The 19,565-nt window shown below is 38.2% G+C and overlaps 1 protein-coding gene across 6 annotated transcripts in view; it reads left to right on the top strand.

The window, feature by feature from the left end:
• Positions 1 to 19,565, top strand: part of MARK1 (microtubule affinity regulating kinase 1) — a 61,445-nt gene that overhangs the window by 5,987 nt on the left and 35,893 nt on the right. For all 6 annotated transcript variants that reach the window (XM_063328257.1, XM_063328253.1, XM_063328255.1 and 3 more), the window contains exons 2-3: positions 17,824 to 18,027; positions 18,727 to 18,780. In XM_063328257.1, coding sequence (XP_063184327.1) covers positions 17,824 to 18,027; positions 18,727 to 18,780 — 258 coding nt within the window. The remainder of the gene's footprint in view (positions 1 to 17,823; positions 18,028 to 18,726; positions 18,781 to 19,565) is intronic.

Here is a 19,565-nt window from a genome sequence, read left to right as displayed (position 1 = left end):
TGTTTTAATCATCAGTAAAGGCAGGATTTTTTCTTCCTCATGACATCCAATTATATTTAGAAATTAATGTTTCTACTATAAATGTGGTAAGTTTCTACCATCACAATTGCTGCTGTTCAGCAGAGGCAGCTCCTGCCAACTTCTAATTGATATCAGTAGTTTAAACACAGAAAAAGTTGTAATTTTACATAAATCACTGTATCTACACTTAAAAGAAAAATTAAATTACTTTCTCAGTGATTTGTATTTTCATTTGCAGAGGTTTTCTTCTTGTTCTTAGAATTCAGTATAGACTAGCCTTAATATCTTACTGGTGTTTGACAGAGAACTTTAAACACCGTTTTCCAGTAGAGCAGGCTCATTGAGAAACTATCCTGTAAAAAGGAGAGACGATTTTATTGTTAATGCAGAGCTAGAAATCTGTGGTGCAATTAATGCCCTAAGACAGATTTCTTACAAATTGGCCTACTAACAACTTGAGAGTTTGAGCAAACTTTTCAACTGTTGTGATATCGGAGAGAAAGCGTTTTATTGCTTCTGTTTAGATATTATCTTTTAGTAGCTTCAACCTTTTTTTTTTTTTTTTCCCCCTTTTTTTAAAATAATATACGATTAGGCTCTCTGCTGCCCTCCAGGTTAAATATACTACTTGTAAGTTGCTGCAGACAGTGACATGTTTCAAACTTAGCTTATTTGTTTTGTGGTCATGACACAATCTATTAATATTTTTTTGTTGTTGTTGGAAACACAATGCTTGCTTTTTGTGGTTTGCTCTTTTTTTTTTTTTTAATCTTTCTGGAATTTCAGAATCACCAAAAATATTTTTATTCTTTTTTATTACTTTACAATTTTTTCTGTGTCTTCATTCTCAAATGTTTACTCACCTCTAGGTAGTGGTAAATTAAGAAGAAATGTTCTCCACAGTTGAATGTTTCTGAAAACAATTATGAAAGCAGGAAAGTTCCATCGAAACATTCACATTGTTCAGTGTAATGAATATAATGAGTATATAATGAATATAATGCAACTGAATCTGAATTTTAATAATAAGCTCTGTCTCCACATCAACTACCAAGCCTGTTTAATTGTTAACATTTTTCTACTTTTCTCACATTCTGAATTAACATTTTTTTGTGTTCTGTCTGCTCAGTGCTAAACTGAGCTTTAAATTAGGCCAGTTGTATTTCATCTAAGAAAGAAAATTTCTCCTTTTTTTTTGCTTTTCTGTGAATAACTTTGTAAAATAGTAAAATCGAAGGATTGCTGAGATCTCAATGTCAGTTTTAAGGCTTCATAGCTGTATGTTATGATGCAGTTTTGCTGAGCATCCTAGCGAACCTAAGGTTAAAAATTCCAAGAGGATAAGATTGTCCTTGTTCTTAACGCTAGTTTCCCTGTGCTTGTTTCATCTCATTTTTTTCTAGAGTAGTGACCAAGCATGCTATAGCTATAATGGTAAAATAGTTTAGGGCAGAAGTACTGGAAAATATTCTCTGTGCTTATCGTAATCCTGCTTCTTTTTGAATGGAGATGGTAGTTGGAAAAAAAGTTTGGTTGTTTGCTTTTTGCTTTTGGTTGGTTTTTTTTGTTTGTTTGTTTTTTTTTCAGATGAGTGTTTTGTCAGGAGTTTCTTTACGTATGCTTTCAAAGAAAACACCAACTTATGCTGAAAGACATATGTTCACAGTTGTAGTAAGATGGCTGCACAGTTAAATTCAGCTGGGCTACAATTAACCTTTACAGCAATGAACCGGACGTGCTCATGAAGCAGTGCCATGGCTTAGGCTGTAATGATTGATCAATAGAGTGTATTTATGTAAAACCCAAAAGCGCAGGTTTTCTGGGCATTTCTGTAGAATGGAAGATCATTATGTTATTCTAAAATTCTCAGTCTTATCAGGACAGCTTATTGACAGTCACTTTACATCACTTAAATCATCGTGGAAAGCAGGCTCTTTTCTGCTGGAATGAATGTGTTGTCTGCCTATGTTCAAGTTCTCGTATTCTGTTGTTTGTTGTATGTGGATTCAGGAAAAAGTAATTTTCCTTGTTTTATCTTGCTGTTGCTCTGCTTGTGAGACACCTTAGGTGTAGGCTGTGGGTGTCACAATGGGAAGTGGTCTGCACTCCAGTTGTTTGGTGAGCTTATGATCAAGGTGCCTTTTGTGAAGACTCCTGCGGAGCTGTTGGAGATTTAAGTGCTCGGTACCAATGACTCCTGGCCCTTTGTGTGCAAGCTAGTTCAAGTTTACAATGTTTTATAAAAATGTAAGATGTGTTATAGAAACCTGTATTCATAATACAGTAATACAACACGTTTTGAAAGAAAAGGATTATTTTTTTCTTCACACTTGCATTCTTCAAAAGAGTGGCAATATATGAGAAAGAGGAATCTTGGTTACTGTAAGCTTAATCCAGTTCCACTGTTTTAATTTCTAAGCTGTATACCAAATCTAAAGAAGCAATTGCAAAAAACCAAAAAGCAGTAAAACATTCTTTAAATTGTTCAGTCATTTTGAATACCCAGTAAGTATAATACCCTGATATGTCTGTTCCTAGTCCTAATGATTTCTCGGGCAAGGATTGATAAACATAGTTGAGTTATACTGAGGAGAGAATGAAATACGTTTGTGACCTCAGGTCAGTGTTTGCCTTGCTCACTGTCACCCTAGTGGTGTGTTAGCAGCCCGTAGAATAATAATCCTGTTTTACGTTTAAACATGTGGCCTGTAGAATTCACTAAATAGAAAAATGTTAATAGGAGCAGAGAATTATATCCAGACTTATGATATATTTTAATAAGTCAACATTAGGAGCTTTGTCCAGTTGTATTGCAGAACTGTATTTTAAACATACGTAGTTGTGATGTGGAGAGCCTGAATAAAAAGACAGAACTTTATTTCACCTCTGAGGAAAGCACCTGTGTAGTACATCGATGTTCACATAGCTGAACATACAGAGTTACTGGATAGCCTATGGCAGTCTTTTGCAAGAGCAGATAATGATAATATTACTGGTGACAAAGTCTAATTGTTTTTGTGTTATAAAGTAATAATACTGCATGATAACTTTTAAAATCTCAGGCAGAGACAAAATTAGGCAAGGTTGTTAGAGAGAAGCAGTATCTTTCATTAGACAAATGTGACTGGAGAAAATAGATTAGATTTGGATAGATTAGGCTCTAGCAGGGCTTGGTGTAAAGGCTCCTGCCTGAGGCTAAGCTCGCGGTAAAACCTGTAGTGCCTCTGCTCCACTGTGCTTCTCTAGAAGGACCCATGCTTTACTCATGATGCAGTAAAACACGCACCTTCTTGTAAGTGAAGGCACAGCCTTAGTCACTGGGATAGAGCGCTATTTTCGGCTCTCTTGGAAGCTTTCCTCCTGGCTTCCTCTTTTCCCACTGCTGGTTCTTATCTTTTGCATCTTAACCCAATACTTATGAAGAAAATAGAAGAAAAATAAAATAAAACACCTTTTTTTACTTGTCTCCAAGCAGCCTGCTTTTTTAGAGGGGAAAAGGCTATTTATTTGTAATCTTAAAGGTTGTCACATAGGCCACTTCTTATTTTGTCCCTCATGTATTTGACCAATTTCATTTTAGACTGGGTGATAGTTTATAACCTGGTATCACAGCAGCTTTATCCTTATGTACTTCCCAATATCTGTCTTCCTGAGATTCCATTTACCCATCAATAAGTTGCTGGTCACTTAATACCTATTAATTCCTATCTTACCACATTCTTGCCCCCCCACCTTGTTTTCCCCCACATTTTGCTTACTAATGTGCTTTTGTGCTTGAGCTTGCCTACTGGTTGCCAACTTCCTTATGCTTCTCACTGTTTCTGGGACCTTTTCCAGTTTTGCTCATTTAATGACATAAGCAAAACCAATACAGAGCTTTGCTAAAGCTACGTAACTGTAGCTCCTGTTTATCCTTCAAGTAATATCTTTTTGTATGAATCCCAAGGATTATTTTAGTATGGGAATAATCTGAATAGTAAAGTGAAAGGGAGTGAAGAAATTCTTTGCTGTGGGTGGCTGGGAGGAGTTGTTTTGGGGCTCTTCTTGAAATTATTAGCAAAAAGGATTGTTACAATTTTACATACTTGTCGATTAGGCTGTATTTCCTCACTCTACATTTCCTTCCCTCCCCCCTACTAAAGTTACCATGCTTTCTTCTCTCGGATAACAGCAGAGAGTAACCAAAGCTTTATAATGATGACTTAGGACATCACAATTTTATAATGTTCTTTGTAGAGAGAGATTTTCTTCATGAACTCAGTAGATACGTCAGGAATGTAACGTGCGAGAGTTGCAGAGTTAGGGAAGCAAATTGTAGGGCAAGCTGAGGTACGTGTAGCAGCAATGTAAATTACTTGTGCTTAAACAGTAAATATCTGAAATTCCTTTTGAGAGTGCATGCTTGGCTTCAGTTATATATAAGTATCTTTCTAATTCTTAGATATTTCTGTCATTACTTAAAATAAGCAGAGGCATAGCTCAAAAATTCAGAGAATCTCGTGTGTTAAGAGGAGTCTGATTTTTGCTGTGGAAATTACCTTAGCCCGTTAAATGCTACGTTGAGCTCTTACAGAGGATATGGTTGTTTTCCACAAATGGATTACGTGTGTAATGTATTTACTCATATCTCTATCCCAGATAGTATTATCGATTGAAGGTAATAGAATTCTTTAAAGTATTTGAGTTTTTATTTAGCAATTTTTTTCCAACAGTAATCAGATTTTCTTCCCGCTGCAATTATTACAGTAAGGACTGTCTACCAGTGGTTAAAAAGAATCAGGAAAATGTAATTTCTTGGTAAAGGACTAAAATAGTATTTTCTGCTTAAGATCACACTCTAGAAGGAATAACAATTGTAATAGTTCAATACAATGAGTTGTATACAGAAAAAAAAATACTGTCTCTGAGTAGTCTTTACCAGGCATACCTGTGTATAATAGCTTTTCAAATTTGTTTTTCCTAATTTGATATTAAATGAACAAGTCTGGCTGCTTTTTAGGCTTCTTTCTTCCAGTGATGGAGGAACAGAAGATGAACATGAACAAAGAAAATTTATGAAAGCACTTCACAATGAAACTCTTGCTCCATCTACTGCATAGTCTAGAGAAATCTTATCTACAGAAAGTTGGTATGAGCAATGAGGGTCCATCTGATATAGATGCCGGAATTAGTCAAGAGAAGACATAATTATTACCAGAGAACATATGCCTACAGCAGTCTTCATAGACAGGCTAAGGGAAATCTAATCCCTCAACCTGTGCAAGGCAAAGTGGACTGATAAAATAAAAACTGCATTTAAAGGTCCTTTTTAAGAAAGCTATTCTTGCTTAACCAGTGATTACAGAAGTATAGTGCTGATATCAAAATCAAATTCAATGTTTTCTAAATACTACAAGATAAAATATTGATTGCTGTTGTTATTTTTTGTGTGACCTTTTGTAAAACTGTATTTTGGTAGTGTACAAGCTTTTTCACTTTTACTTGTTAAATCCATTTCCTAGTGGTGTATTATACTTTGTTTAAATAGAATTATTTTCAAAATGAGTGGTGTCAGGCCTTCTGGAGTAGCATAGAAGGCTCAAACTGGACTCCTGTATCCATCTGTTTGTTTTCATTCCCTTTGCATAATAATTACTAACCTGAAGAAGCTGAATTAAATATAGCACTTGACAATTAGACTAAAGTTACTATGACAAAGTGAAATATTAATGGTGCGTGAGCCATTTTCCTAATATTGTCTTGATTTAAGTGAAGATATTTCTAAGACTAGCTCAGTGTGTGATAAACAGGAAAAAAAAAGAGAGCATACCGTGAGACTGTCAAGTATATTGGCAGGTAGTACAGTTATCGTATATTCAAAGTTTACCTCCAGATAATTTTTGAGAGAGGGTGGAAAGCTGTGCCTGATTTCAAGTCAGCTATTGGGTGGTAGAAAATGAATACGTTCTTTGTTAGCTGCTTGGTGAAATGAAAAAGATATTTAACACAATAGCGCTCATCCCCTGGGATTGTAAGGGTTCCAGTTAGTTTGGTAAATTAAGGAAAAAAAAAAATTACAGATGGAGTTCCCAGAGAGCCTCTGATAATTTAGGGATCACAACATTGCATAAAGGGATATGTGTGCTTGTAGCCCAGAAAGCCAACTGCATCCTGGGCTGCATCCCCAGCAGTGTGTCCAGCAGGGCGAGGGAGGGGATTCTGCCCCTCTGCTCTGCTCTGGGGAGACCCCACCTGGAGTGCTGCATCCAGCTCTGGAGCCACCAACATAAGAAGGACATGGACCTGTTGGAGTGAGTCCAGAGGAGGGCCGCGAAGATGACCCAAGGGCTGGAGCACCTCTGCTGTGAGGACAGGCTGAGAGAGTTGGGGTTATTCAGCTTGGAGAAAAGAAGGCTCTGGGGAGACCTTATAGCAGCCTTTCAGTACTTAAAGGGGGCCTACAGGAAAGATAGGGAGAGACTACTTATCAGGGAGTGTAGTGAGTAACTACGAGGGGTAACAGTTTTAAACTGAAAGAGGGGAGATTTAGATTAGATATTAGGCAGAAATTCTTTACTGTGAGGGTGGTGAGACACTGGCCCAGGTTGCCCAGAGAAGCTGTGGCTGCCCCATCCCTGGAGGTGTTCAAGGCCAGGCTGGATGGGGCTTTGAGCAGCCTGGTCTGGTGGGAGGTGTCCCTGCCCAGGGCAGAGGGGTTGGAACTAGATAATCTTCAAGGTCCCTTCCAACCCAAACCATTCTATGAGCGTGTGGTACGTCATCATCTCTCCTACAGTGCTGTGGCTCTCTTCATCTCTTAAGAGGCAAGGAGCATCTTAGGACTGTGGATGGGAGAGGGACCCTTGCCAGGCTGTTGGTAGAAGACAGAACATAACTATGCTGTCTGACCCATCCTAAGATTTGGAATAATTCAGTGATGTCCGTTTGAAATCTGCATAAGGATGACTCCCCTGTAAGGTTTTGAGGATGGATTCCCATTTGCTGGTAGGGAGATTGATAGTCCCTGTCACTTGCTGACATTGTCCTCGGGTTCCCATGACTTCTCTGCTTTCCTGACTTTCCCTTCTGTAAGACTGAATCAAATTAATTCCTGTTTTAATATGAGACAGCATCTGATTAGGTAAACCACCTCAATTGGGGATTTCCAGACTGTAAGACATGTTACTCTAGCATTATCCAAACTGTTTCAATGTCCAGCTCAGGACAGAACCAAGAGTCACCACTACTAATGGTGGGCTGGAGACCACCATTGCAGCTACTGGTTATTTGCTGTATCTCACCATCTAAATAAAGCAGTCTGGAAATGCCCGACACTGACAGCTTGCAGGCTGGGGTACTGTCTGAAGACCATAGCTGGGGATCTGGGATTCCTCAGCCACTGACTGTCAAGGGCTCAATAGAGAAGTCATACGTTTTTTTTTTTTTTTTGTACCTTTTCTTCTTTCTGTTGGATTGGCTGCCTGTTTTAATGACTGTATTCACTTTGAATACATAGTAGTTTTTGTTCAGCCCTTTAATTGTAGATTCTTTGGCTTGCATTAAGCTTTATCCATATATATAGAGGCACATTATTTCTTCCATATTTTCTTACCTTTTTATTTTAATGGGCTGGGTAAACCCAGCATCTATTGTTTTTAATATTTCCTTTACATCCTGTGATATTTTTCTTTCACTTCCTTTGCTCACTTATGTAACGTGGACCGTTTCATTTGTTATGTTCATTCTTTTTCTTGTGCTCGGCTTTTACATCTCAGCTATACTCACACATGATTTCTGTTTATGGTTTGAATTCAGTACATTGACAGGTATCTGCGTGCATGTGATTGTCAGTATTCATTATCTACTGTATTACTGCATCTACCAGTTTAAAGCATATAAAGAACTATTTTTTTCTAGCTCTATTACATACTTCACAAAATATTTGAGGAATATTGCTGCTGTTTGCACACACACCACCACCACCCCCACCCCCCGCCTTTTTTCAGTTTTGTTTCCTAGTAGCATATATTTCTGAAGTGCTAAGTTATGGTAGTTTGTGATCATAAATAATTGAAGCCCAAAGGTTAAAATAGGTGGTTGCATGAGTTTAGAAACAAGGGGCTCCAAGGAGATTGTAGTCTGAGCTCTGCGTAGAGCGCACTCTTTGATCATAAGATATGAGCTGGTCCAAGGGGCATACAGTGTTTGGACAGCTTGAAGTTAAGCATAAATCTGTGCAACGTTGGGAATATATTTGCGAAGTTGAAATCTGGTGTAGCATTATCCACGTAAAGGTAAATAGTTGCTACAGCCCGGCTGAGGATGTTTTATTTGATCTGTTAATTAACACTTAACATGAAAAACAGGGCAGAGAACACTCAGCAGAAGACTGTCTTCATTTTGCTTTGGTTTTTTTTGCTTTGAGTTCACCATATTCCACTGTACTGGCTGGCTTGGATACATCATCATAATCTTGCTCTGTATGTAAAATATGGTTTATGCTTTCAGAAGCTCGACTAATTTTGGTGGGGTCCTTAAAACTTTATCTGCAGCTCCTACCATCAGATCAGACTCTGCTAGACTGTTCTTGGTAGACAAAATCATTGTAACTGAATGCTGCTTGTGTGCAGGCTCGTTGGTAGCAGTATTCTACACCGTCTTAAGGTGCTTCCTTCTCTTAGGAAGGTGGTTGGTTTTCCTGTGCCAAAATATGTGTTACTTCTAAAAGTCAAATTTTGTATCAATGCTTATGAAAAAAATATGTCCGCAGAATGCTGAGTCTGATTATATCCTGGTTTAAATACTAAAACTGCATCTCCTTGGCAGATGGGGTCCAGTAGACACTCTGCACTTCAGTCTTCTGAGGCCAGACTTGTTAATGACATCAGAAGGCCCTTGCTGCAGAGAGGTGGACCAGAAAATATTATTAAGCCTTCAAGTTGAAGAAACTAAGCCAGTATGCTCTAGTGTAAGAGGCCATGAATGTGCTTTACAAGTCAGGAAGGATTCCCTGCCCCCTTCCAGGGCTGCAGCTCCTGTGGAAGGGCATGAGATACGGCCTGTTAATCTGCTGTAGGGCCATGCATTTTTTTCCTGTTCTAATTCTCAAAATTAACTGGTTGTTCAACTACTTTTAGATACATTTGTGTTCTATGTACTGTATTGTACGAAGGGAAATATTAAGATGAGGCTGCATACCCTTTAGATCTGTAAAGGTCCATAAAAGCTATATGTCAAAGGAATATTCGAAAATCCTTCTGAATATTGCATAACTTCATTTGAAACATAACTTGACATGATCCTCAAACATCAGAGTCCTGCACTGCCCTACGGTTTCTTTTCTAGGACATGTGTGCATCAATTAGTATGTATTGCTATCAGGTTGGATATTTTAATTGGTCATCTCATCACTTTTTAGAAGCAGGCTTTTACTTCAGAAAGTTAATAAGACCTTGGGGTAAAATAGTCTTCAAAATAAGATGGTGATCTTTCTTGATGGATTCATCATTGGATCCATTGGATGGATCCAGTAATGGGGATGTAGAGACTTTAGAAATGCTGTCCAGCTTGCTAAAGGAGTAACTTAATTTTCTCTTTTATGTAACAGAAATGTTAAGAGTGCTTTCCCCATGCATGTCACTCCTAAAGGGTAGCTTCTTAAGGTCGCATTTGTGTGCTCTTCTGTTGCACACACCTGTGCAGGTGAACAACACAAATAAGCAAGTCTACTTACTTGTTTGTGGGATTTCTTTGGTTTGAGTTGGTTGTTTTTTTTTTGTTGGGGTTTTTTTTTGGTTGGTTGGTTGTTGGTTTTTTTGGTTTGGTTTTTTTTCCCAGTCCTTCTGTTTTTTTACCTTGTTGTGGAATGGGAATAAGTATCTCCTAGTTTAAGTTTCACTACTAGTGTCGATTTGCCTCTGGATTACCAAGAAAAGTGGTGTGCTCAATTTTCTTTTCCATGTTGTTCCTGTCCTGACAGTGTGGTTCCATGAAAGCTTAACATAGAGCTGATGTGGCCCCATCTTTGTGCTACTGGGCTTTCCCTGTCCTCCTCGGGCCTGCGCTGATGCTTGGGAAACTGTCTGGAGGTCTGCATACTCAAGGAGCTGGAGGTTACCCTGGCAGAAGAGTTGCTGGGTTTTGTCTGGCTTGGCTGCCTGTCCCAGTGGTGGTGCGGCTGTAAGTGGGTGTGAGCATGTCAGCAGCATTGGGTTGGCTTCAGCAACCGTCATGCCACATGTGGACTCTTCCAGAGTCGTTTTAAGTATGCAGTGGGCAAGGAAAAAAATCCTATTTCATAAACTTTGACAGAAAGAATGAGTTGAGATTCAGAGCCTGGTCCCAATTAGCTGCATGTATGCTTTTCTTCTGTAGAAGAAACCTCATCTGGCCCAGAAGACTGGTTGTTTGATCGTGAGTATCAGAGACGCTTAGCGCTGTAATCTGGTCTCTCTTTTGTGAGTAAACCTTGCCTCTTGCTGCTGTTTTCCTTGTCTGGAGGCAGGCCTTGGGTTTCCAGATTGTAGAAACAGCCCTTTCCCCTAAGTTTTGAAGTTTGATATTAAAGCATTTTCCACTTCTTGTACTCCTGCAAATGTTTGAGAAGCTCCATGTGCTTGACATGATTCTGAACCTTAAGTTGTTTCATGTCTCTCTTCTCCTGCCTTTCATCAGGCCAGTTGAAAAATGACCTGGCTGCATCATTTATAAGTGCAATAAAAACTCCTGCCAGTTTCCTTTGCCAGAAGTTTCGCTTTCTGGGTGTGTTCGGTGTGTTCCTGTTCTTGTTTGGTTGGTTCAATTAACGATCAACATTAGCATTTCGTTTTCTTTTTGTTTTACTGAGGGTTTTTGAGCAAACTGTGAGTGCTGTGGCATTCAGCAGTGGTGCCCCATAGCTGCCTGCGTCTCCGGGTGCTAGCAGGATCTCCTGGGTGAGCTGGGAATGCTTGCTGGGACCTCTGTGCTGACAGGTTTGAAGATCTCATGAAATAAGGCAAAAAAGGCTGGCGCGGTTAAACTGATCACCTCCTGAGGGAAGAGCAATGGCTAGCAAGAAATGTTGAAAGAACTCTCTCTCTGTGAGCGGCAGTGTTTACATGTGTCCAGGAGGCTGCAGCTTTTCTCCTTCCTCCCCCACAAGTGCTTTTCTTCAAAAACGCAGGATTTTGTTAGGTTTCATGGGTGAGGGACGTTAAACCATTTTATTTTGACAAGACAGGAAATGTTTTACTCTTCTGCTTGCTAGGGATGACTGTAGCTTCTAGTACTATACCAAATGACAAAATAAAAATGAGTAAACATAAGAGGATTTTAGGAAAAACTCCCTTTTTTCCTTTTTTTTTTTTTTTTCTTCCCCTCGGTTCCACCTGTGGCTTACTGCAGCAGCTTTTAGCTGACTTGTCTCAGTTTTCACTGAGGCTACAGGGAGGCTTCAGTTTTGTTGTAGCAATTAGTGGAGATGATATGGGCCGACTGTACTGAATTAGCCCTGGAAAATCTTGTTTGTGTGTTTGGGATGAGTCAGGAAGGAAAATGCCAGGTTGAAATAGCTGTGCCAATTCTGAGTGAAATGGAACAAAGGCAGGAAGGTCCTGTTCTGCTGCACCTGCACGCCTGGCTGGGCTGAGGGCTTCAGGCCCAGGGAGAGGAGGAAGCATATTAGCTGAGTTCGGGTTACAAGACCTGATTTAATGCTATGATGGTATTTGTTTTTCTGAAATGTTTTGACTGACTTTTCAGGGGAGGACCAGCGCATGGTATTTTTTTTTTTTATCATTTAAATAAAACGTATCTGTGATTCAATGTGTTAGTGAGCTTCACCCTTCCATATGGCATATATGTTGTGTTTAAAACAAACAAAATTAAAAAATGGGAGCAAGGTTACTATAACACGGACAGGATTTGTGACAGGTTAGTGTCACCGTATGAAAATTACAAGTACTTGGTGTATGAAGCTTGAAAGCCATCGGTTAGCTGTGGATGGTGCTGCACTGGTAAATGGTGCTCTCTTGTCTATCCTAGATTGCTTTAAGTAGGGAGCTGTAAACATTGCATCCTGTGTAGTTTGTGATTAGAAAAACAATTCTGTCTTGAAGTTGGCAAACATGTTTCTGCTATGTCTCACAAAGCTATGTTGGGCATGTAAAACAGAAACAAACAAACAAAAACCACAAACAAAACAAAAAAACCCACCAAAACTTCTAAGGGGCTTAGACACCATAGTAACAAGCAGGGGGTAAGATTTACTCAATGCTACACATAAGTTTACCTATCGCCAGCATATTTGTATGCTTTTAGAAAGGCATCTTTACTATGTATTAACATTAAGGGATTGTACTTCATCTTGCAATAGAAATATTTTACCATTAGCTTTGAAGTTTGGTTTGTTTTTTTTTTTTTTAAAATGCAGAATATTATGATTGGGGAGAAAAGGAAAGAGATACAAAAAAGAGTAAGGGGAAGTAATTTTGTTTAGTATTTCACTTGATAGTATATATTGAGCTCCATGCTTATAGTTTGGATATTTTTTATTTTTTTTAAAAAATATATATAGTGCTTTTTGGAGTTACAGCATCAGTTAATGAAAATGTTTCCATATGCTTGACTGAGGCCAGCTTTATTCAAAAGTATTGTTTCTTCTTGCTGAGAGCTTTGCACTCTTTCGAAAGTTCATGCTTGGAATTCTATGTATTATGTAAATTTGATATAAACAGAAAGATGCACATGACTGTTTTTGATTATTTTCTTTGTGCACATCTGGAAAGCCTGTGTGAGCAGGCTCAGGGTTGGGTACAAGTTAAAGACAAACTTTTCACAGTTTTGTCTGATTCTCTTCTGCCTCTGCCATGCATTGATCTTGGTATCCAATTTGAAATCTGTGTATACATTTTCCATTTCCCTCACTGGGGTTTTTGTTTGTTTGGGTTTTGGGAGGTTTTTTTGAGCAGAGTCCTGCATACTATTCCATTCTAGTAGAGTAGGTTGATCACCTTAAATATTTGGATTTTTTGTAATAAAATTTCTGTCATGCATTCACAATCTGGTATGTGTTTAATTGCTGATAAGAAATCATTAAAAGAATCATGTACACACATTCAGTTTTTTTAATTGCCCCCCCAAAGCACTTTCGTACATGTCTGAGAGGTAAGGAAGGCTAGAGTAGATAGCGCTCTCTTAACGTTTGGATTGAGATCAGAGGTGCTTTACTAATTGTAGTATGATGTGACGGGTACGTGTGGCAAGAGTAAGCTGCGGTTTTGTGCAGATGTGAGGTTTACATGGAAGAGGAGTGAATCCTCTTTGGCACTACCTGGTGGATCAGGTACTATCATATGCGGTTCAGAGTTGCACCACGCTTCATACCTGTAAACCTGGACCTCTGGGCACTCTTGATATGTGATGCAGAACAAGCTGATCTGAACATCTCTCTTGGTTTCTACCTCGAGGTTTACCAAGATCTTTCAAAAAATTGGACTCTTCTAGTTTAGTTTGACTGTTACTTCAGCAAAAGAAAAAGACTTGCTCGAGTGGTTTGCTAGAAGCTCCTAAAGGAATAGTTGCAGGCAGCAAGCAGTTAAAACGTGGAAGCAGCTAGGACACTATTTCTCATCTTTCTCCCCTTTCCTTCCCCTGTATTGTGAATCAAAGCTGTTGCAGATCAGAGCCATTTAGAAGATGGTCTTCTAAACCCTTCAGACGCCCTCTGTCTGGGCCAGCTATTTTGATTACTTTGCAAAATATGACAGCTGTTACAAATGCTCATGTGTATGGCACATGCTTGAAAATGTTTGCAGTTATGAATATTAAAACTGGCTGCAAGAAACTTAAGTTCGCAACAGGAGATAATATTGAGAGAGGAAGTGTGATGATGTGCCTTTTCTAGCACCGCATGTGCATACTTTGCTTCCATGTACCAAGGAATTTGCCTTGCCAGTAATTTAAGAAGGGGGAAATTCAGGACTAAGATGTTTGTTTAATCAAGCAAGGTGTATCTGTAGGCAGATCGATGTGTCGAAGTTACCCCTTTACTCAGAGGGACTATAGAGGCCTTCAGTGTTGTTTGAGAAAGACTGTGGTTTGGTGGCCAGAGTAGTTCTGGGCATTTTTTAAGACTAAGCTGTAAGAGCATACATACATGTAATGATGTAAGTTTAATTACAGTGTACAGTCTGTGAGAATACTACCCCAAGTGGCTAAAGGACGCTGAATAAGCGAAATAGTGGAGCACACGCTTTGTGTCTACTTGGTGGGGTTAGTTCTTCTGCACTTTCTCAAAGATAATGTGTCTGGGCATCGTGTCATGTTGTTTTTGCAAAGTTGCCTTGGGTAAACACAGAAAATGATAGCTTTGAGTCTTGGGGAAGCAATGGGTCAGGTTAACTCTCTTGTGATTTTCAGTGCCATTGACTTGCTGTAATAACTCTCATGAAACGTGTCAGAAACAAACCCATCTAGGAGTAATAAGTGTTAACTGAGCTCTCTTCAGTCACAATATAAAATTGAGTGCTAGAATTACTTTTTTGAGATTTCTGAAAAGGTGGTGAATTTTGTTTGTATGGGGTTTTTCTTGTTTGTTTTTTAAATACTTGACTAATGTGCAAAATACTTAAATGGCTGCTCTAATGTACTGTTTCAGCTCTAAACTTTTGTTGCTGCTGCACCTTTTTGTTTAAAATCTCATTTTATTTTCAGAAACATCTAATTTTGTATTGCTTTCTAGACATTTTAACACTGACGTAAACTGAACATACAGGGGGTCATGTTTATGAAGTAGTAGTAAGGTAGTGTTTCCCACTAAATTATATGTATATTAAAATAATATAACTATATATAATATTATTATACTATAATTTTTAAGAGAAATATCAGAATCCCTAATTAAAATCTAGTGTAAGAAATGCAGGTGGTTAGCTGGAATTGTTTTTAGATGGCAGTGAACTTCAAGGAGGGTGGTGGTTTTTACAGCCCGCTTGTTTCCAGCACCCTGAAAAATTTCTCAGAATTTAGAGATTGTTCTTCTGAAATGGCATTTTTAAATAGCCACATAGTAGCTGATGCATAATGAATGAATGTATTGTAATGGACCAGAAAGATCTTAAACTACGTAGCCTGTCTTTCTAGACAGTGTGGATATTGCATGCTTCTGTGGAATTCAGCTTTAGCATTGTTTGGAAATAATCTCTGGGATACCATTATTTGACCTAACTTGATAATTTTTTTCCCAACGTTTTAACCTTGTTATGTTTCAGTTTCAATGAATGCTGATTTCTAGAAGTTGATGAGTTTCTAGTTTAAATTCCTCTCTACTTTCCAACAATAGCAAGCTGTTCATGTGCAAAAGATAGGCCTATTGCAAGACTTAAGAAGACTAATTCGAATTTCATTCAGTGCTGTTCAAATTCAGAAGTTATTTTTATGTATGTATGTGTGTGTGTGTATATATATACATATATGGCTCACAAACTAAGAAACTTGACCTTCTTTGTGCATGTTTCCTGTCATCGTTGGGCATAGCTGGGGAGAATAGTTGACTCTGAAGGTAGTCTCTCTAAGAGGGAGTAATTAAGAAATTAAGAAGCTATCCAGAGGGGCTTAGTTTTTCCTGTCACAAAAAGACCAAAATACAGAATTGTCATTACCATACACCTTGCTACTTTTTTTTTTTTCCCTTTTCAGATTTGCTTCTGTGTTATATTGTCATTACAATTAAATAACTGCTTTCCCTGTTAAATCTGCATTAAAATGATCTATGCTGTGAAGCCATCTTTCACTTTGCCTATGGCATTGATTTTGCTTGTCTATCCAGCTGTTTATCTAAAAGATCCCTTCCGGTATCTACTGGAAGTAGGCTAATCCTATGAAGCATACGAAATTGGCAATTGATATTAGGGTTGCTAATGCTTCTGGTAGGCATTGTATTTCAAGCAATGAAGATCTAATTGTGTGTATATATATAGGCTCCAAGACTTTTAAACCTTGCTTGTGTAGCATAGTGCTGTAGCTCTGGTTAGGGTTCTAGGTACAGCTATAATATTTATTATTACCACCATATAAATGCTGATCCTGTCAGGGTGTTCTCTTGGGCAAGACTTTTATTTGGGCTCTGGTTTATCACATGTAGGACTAGTGTCCAATGTTGAAGGAATGTTTCAAAGCCTCTTTGCCTGGAGCTGTCCTTCTGATCCTCTCTTTCCAAGTCCACAGAAAGTATTTTAATTATCTGCTTCTAAAGGATAAATACTATTGCTAGCGTGTTATTTCATGGTTGAATAAGTTTGTCCGATATACAGAATCTAAACGTGCCTGGCTTGCTCGGTTCTGCAGTAATTTGGAAAAAGGTTTAGCAGTGGGGGTAAAGTAGTATTTTGCAGAGAGACTTGGGTAATGAAAAGACAAACAGAAAATTATATTTAGGACCGTTCTCCTGGCCATAGTGAATAATTAATAATGCTGGAGGTGATGTAAGCAGAGTTGTGCTACATTTGGGAAGAACGTTCTGGTTGTGGTATACTCCTTGTTTTTTCCGGTTCTGTTGCAGCTGTTTGCTAGTTTTCCCAATTCTACTAGTGCTTATGTCCCAAAATAACTCTGCTTGTCTCAGTGGGACTGTCTGTAAAGCCTGGGTGTTTACAGGAGGGGATTGACTTCAGTCTATAATAATGCACAATGAAGTTGGAAGCACTGCTTTAAATTCCGTTTTGTATAAGAAAATAATTACTTGTATAAGGAATGACAGGTGAGATCAGTATAGACCAACTTCGGTTGGGTATTGGGAGAAACACTGAAACCTCTCTCTGCCTTCTCGCTCAGCTTTCAGCTTAAGGTCAAAGATCTAGAAACCTTTGGTCTGTAAAGAAGCAGGCTCCGTTAGTGCTCTGTGCAAAGATACAGAGATCCACTTCTTGATTGAAACAGTGAATCAGGGGAAAATACTAAGGTGTCTTGAGTTTGGTTGCCGCTTTATGCTTAGCAACATTTGTACCTATCTGCCACTAATGTTAGAAAGCATTTGAAATACTGAAACATTTAACACCCCTTTGACATCTTCTGTTATTTTGTTTTCTCCTTGGAACGCTTCCAAGCCCCATCTGTATCTTGCCCCTTATATACTGGGAAGCTGAAGAGGACAGAAGCACCGCAGATTTCAGTGACTAACATTTCATGTGGGATGATGTGTTGGCATGCATTAAAAATAACATCCTTTTAGTTCTTCAGAATTTTTGAATTTTAAAATATATTTATGAGATAGCATAGGGTTTTCTTTTTAAGAATAGATTATTTTTAAGTCATGATATAGATTGTTCATTACTTGAATGAGAACTTCTGTGACTTATAAAAAATTGCAAACAGGTTTGGGGAACAAAACTTACATGGTAAAATATTTCTCTCATAGTGTTATTTGAGATGAATAATTGAGTGAAACCTTGTTTCCAAATATGCCAAAATACAAACATTTTTTGTACTGGGTATTTTTAAAAGACTAAATTTGTTTATGATTAGACAAGTTTATTTGAAACATAGTAGTATAGTGTGTAGTCTGGCAAAAAAAGTCTATAATGGTTTGTTGATTACTGCCTAGGTGTCTCTAGTTTTACTTTTGGAGCTGGTAAAATGTTTCTGCAGACGTTTTTCTTGAGGCGTGCGTCAAACTCTGCCCAAAGACCGTGTGTTCTGCTTAAGCTACCATCCAAAATTATCAGTTATGCTTGTAAAAGTAAATAAATTACTCCCCTCTACACCTTTTTGAGCTTTTAGTCTGTCTTGCTGCAACTGTCTAAAATCCAAGTAGCTAAATTCCCAACTATTTTATCTGTCTTCCAGCATACCTCTGTGGATGGATACACTGAACCACATGTCCAGCCTATCAAGTCAAGTAGCAGACAAAACATCCCCCGATGTAGAAACTCCATTACGTCTACCAATGAAGAGCACCCTCACATTGGAAATTATCGCTTACTGAAAACAATAGGAAAAGGAAATTTTGCCAAAGTGAAACTGGCAAGACATGTGCTTACTGGAAGAGAGGTAAGCCTTTAAAGAAAGAAGAAAAAAAAAAAAAGGCCAACAGTGTTTTATATTCTCTTTATAATAAGTATTTCTGCTATTATTTTACCTTTCTCTTCTGAATAGAAAAAACACATTTTTTTGACATCGTAAAGGAAAACGCAGAGAGGCTGCTTCAGGATATAAGAGAAGTTACCTGAGGAGGGGCCCAAGCTTTGTCCCTCTAACCACTCACCCCCTTTTATAAAATGTAACTTCTTGGTGAAGAGATCAAAACTTTGTTGCATCTCTGGGCCCTGGGACAGGGTCAATTCCTCCCCAAGCATTTGCAAAACTGAAGAGAAGTCTATTGACAGATAGATTTCATTGGTAATGATAATCTGTTGTTAGACAGATAGATCCTTGATATTAAAATCTATTGATAGATAGATCTTATGTTTGAAGGGCCTGGTTTTGGAGTGGACAGGATAACATTGTTCTGTCCAAACACTGACAGAAGTACAAAACTGATTCCTTGGTGGTACCGTCTGGTGGCAAATTTCTGAGCTCCTGCTGGTAGATCCTAATAGGGCAGAAATTTTGCTTGGTGAAACGCATAAAAGCAGACGTATATGCATGTCTTTTAGGCATATCTGTGCTTTTGCTCACAGAGATGCAATACATTTTTCTTCAGATGTTTTTCTGAGTTTAATAATCCATGGTTGATTGTTTTTTCCCAAGGTTGCTGTGAAAATAATAGATAAAACCCAGCTAAATCCTACTAGTCTGCAAAAGGTAAGAATACACCATAATATCTAAAATTCTATAAACAGTTGAACTGTGCTCTTTTATTTACTTAACAAAAATATGGAGTGCCTTTATCTTGATCAAAAACATCTTTGTGTATGTACGACCTTGGAAGACAGTGATATTTTCCTGCTTTTGCTATAATGTGCATGTGCAATTTGTCTGAGGGCAGTTACTTCATGTGGTTCCTGTATCAGCATTGCTTCTTTGCTCTTCCTTCTTCCTCCAGCTTTCCTTGTTGTTGACAAGAGCATTTGTATCTAATTAGGTACACAAGCAGTTTGTCTACATACTAAATCAAGACATAATGCTGTACAGGATAGTATTTTTCTTTAATGTAGTAATTGGGTTTTGTGGACTTACGAGAGTGCCAGTTTTTATGGGTTTAATGTTGTTTTTTAACCTTTGTTTTTACGTTCTTTCAAATTTAATACAATATTTGTTAAACTCCAGGGACCTGTGAAAATTACTTTTTGTTTATAGAATTGACAAAATGTCTGAGTGTAATCAGAACATTCTTGTTTGTTTGTGCCTATAGATAGAAATTCAGAAGTCCTTCATAACCATTGTGAGAAGTGTTTTAACAAAACCCTGGGTTCTTTGTTTGGTTTGGGGTTTTTTACTATTTAACTATGCATATGTTTGGTTTTGGCTGAAGCACAGAAATGTATTGTCCTACTGGAGGTTGCCCATTATAAAAATTTGGGATATCTTCTGTTTACAAATACTAGACCGCTGCTGTCTGTAGCTGTAGGATGAGAGAAAGAGGCTAG

This window comes from Chroicocephalus ridibundus, chromosome 3 (assembly GCF_963924245.1).
Source record: "Chroicocephalus ridibundus chromosome 3, bChrRid1.1, whole genome shotgun sequence".
In the NCBI taxonomy this organism is placed as follows: Eukaryota; Metazoa; Chordata; class Aves; order Charadriiformes; family Laridae; genus Chroicocephalus; species Chroicocephalus ridibundus.
The sequence above is the reverse complement of the archived record's forward strand: the minus strand, read 5'-3'. Positions and strand labels throughout refer to the sequence as shown.